A 2376-nucleotide genomic window follows, 5' to 3' on the forward strand; every position below is an offset into this window, starting at 1 on the left:
CCGAATGGAACGGCCGCAACGCCCACTTTGATGACGTCCCTGATGCCGCCACCCTCTGCGCCGTGACCCCCGTGAGCATCTCGACGAGCCTCGGCGCCACAAAGACGACGACGGCCGTGAGGTTTGCGGGGCCGAGGCGGGCGAGGGAGAAGGGCACGCCGGCGTCGCGAAAGTAGCGGCGCACAAAGGCGAGGCTCCAGACGATGCGGCAGGCCATGTTGATGCAGTTGGCAAAGACGAGGGCGCGGGCGCCGAGGCCGAGGACGCGCAAGAAGACGAACCCGGCGGCGGCAAAGGCCAGCGAGAAGACGCCCATCCAGGCCGACTGGGCGTGGACCTGGGCCTCGGTGGCGACCGAGGCGACAAAGGCCTCGGCGACGCCGTTGAGGGCGAGGAGCGGGATGTAGTAGCAGTACGTGGCCAGGGCGGCGCCGGCGCCGTCGCGGACCCAGCGCGGGCCGGCGACGAGGGCGAGAAGCGGCGGCGCGGCAGCGGGGCCGGCCGTGAGGATGAGGGCGCCGACGAGGACGCAGAGGCGCAGCAGCGTGTGCAGGTGTGCGGCAGCGGTGGTGACGGCTTCCTTGGGGGGCTTGCCGCGGGTCTTGTCGGCGGCCGGGGACGCCTGTGCGGCCTTTTCGGCAGATGTCTCAGAAGACGTCGTCGGCGCCGCCGAGAGGAGCCGGCTGAAGTAGCTGCGGCTGCTCTCCTCGACGGGCTGGAACACGAGGCGCGCGAGCAGACCGCCGTAGTTGTTGGCCAGAGCGTAGACACCCTGGGCCTGGGGCGTCGACAGGATGGAGACGAGAAAGGTGTCGCCTTGGGTGAGGACGTGCTTGACGAGGCTCTGTGCCATCATGGACGAGGCCAGACGGAGGGTGGGGCGGTAAAAGCACGACAAGACGTAGTCGGCGCCTGACCCCTCGGTGGTGAGTGTACGCGGCAGCAGCGAGAAGCTGTTGCCCGTCTCGGCGGTCGAGGCGAGACGGACGCCGGCGCCCAGGTACACGAGCAGGAGGGCAACGCCATAGGCGAGCTGGCCGAGCGCGAAGGGAAGGACGCCGAGCTGCAGGCCGGACCGGGAGGCAGAAAGCGCGGCGGCAAAGGTGACGATGCACCGCAGGAAGGTGGCGATGGACTCGGCGCTGGCGCGGGTGCCGAACTCGAGACGCGTCTGCATCAGCACGAAGATGGGCTCAGCGAGCAGCTCGATGATGGCGGCGGCACCATAGATGCGGAGGGACAGGACGAAGTAAGGCGTCTCGAGGGTGGCCTGCTCCACAGAAGACAGGTAGAGGGCGCCCAAGCGAATGAGGACAAAGCTCCTTAGGGTTGACGGCAAGGCTAGCTAGGTTGACGACGGCCTGATGGATGGGGGTGCGGGAGCGGGCTCTAGAGGGGGCTCTGGCGCTGGAATGGCGACGCGCAGGCTCTATCGGGCGATAGAAGAGGACGGAAAAGTAGTAGACCTCGAGCTGGGCAGACAGGCCGAGGAGCGCGGCGGTCAGATAACGCAGGAGGAGCTGGTTGGCGAGAAAGGTGAGGGCGCGCGAGGCGATCTGCAGGGTGATGAGCAGCGAGGCGCCATGAACGGCAGCAGACTCGGTGCCAGCACCAGCCGGTACGTTGGTTGTTGTGCCAGGAGCATCTGTCGGCGATGATGGGGATGCCTCTGGAGACGGCATCATGAAGCCAGTCGCGATAGCATTGGGGAGGCAGCTTGGAACCTTGTTGGGGTTGAGGGCACGTTTGAGGGCATGTGGTGGAGGGCCAATCGTGGCGGGACTGATTTCGAATCGTGGCTCAGATGGTGGCTCAATTTCGTGTCGTGGTCCATGCTACGCCGTGAATCAGATCTTGAGGAAGTTGCGATCCACCCTGGTCCAAGTCGAGGTCCGCATAGGAAGGACCATCCGCATAGGCAGGACCGTCCGAGGAAGGACCATCCATGCCTGGAAGCGGAGCCGGGCGGATGGTAGAGGTACGTATCGATATGGATTAGCGTACCGGCTGGCATCGAGGTGGGGCGACCGTGACAGCGACAGTCCGTGTGCTACCCGCTGCTCGTACACCAGTAGAAAGCGAAGACGAAGGAGGCATTCACTACTCATTCTCAGAAGACAGTCCATACATGGTTGGTCGCACACCAATCCAGCACCCATCAGCACAAACATGTGAACGTGTCGGGACACCCGCAGCAATTCTCGGTGGTTGGGAATCAACATGGCTGCCAGATGCGGCCTCACCACCCGTTAGTGTCGTCATACTAGCCCCAATGGCCACGATTGATTGGGTCCCAGCCTCTGAGGACTGTCCTCGAGTGCCTGCAGTCGCAGCGCCTCTAGAGGGTTTGGGGGGGGGGGGGGCCTGTCTTGGGAA

The 2376-nt window shown here is 64.9% G+C and overlaps 1 protein-coding gene across 1 annotated transcript; it reads left to right on the forward strand.

Moving 5' to 3' along the window:
- Positions 1-854: 854 nt before the first annotated feature.
- On the forward strand, positions 855-1658 carry VDBG_07076 (predicted protein; the record flags this gene model as incomplete). The annotated part of the gene is made up of 3 exons (XM_003002459.1): positions 855-875; positions 932-1249; positions 1350-1658. The coding sequence occupies 3 exons, from the start codon at positions 855-857 to the stop codon at positions 1656-1658; spliced, it is 648 nt and encodes a 215-aa protein (XP_003002505.1).
- Positions 1659-2376: the final 718 nt, after the last annotated feature.

Source organism: Verticillium alfalfae, genomic scaffold, assembly GCF_000150825.1.
Source record: "Verticillium alfalfae VaMs.102 supercont1.9 genomic scaffold, whole genome shotgun sequence".
Lineage (NCBI taxonomy): Eukaryota > Fungi > Ascomycota > Sordariomycetes > Glomerellales > Plectosphaerellaceae > Verticillium > Verticillium alfalfae.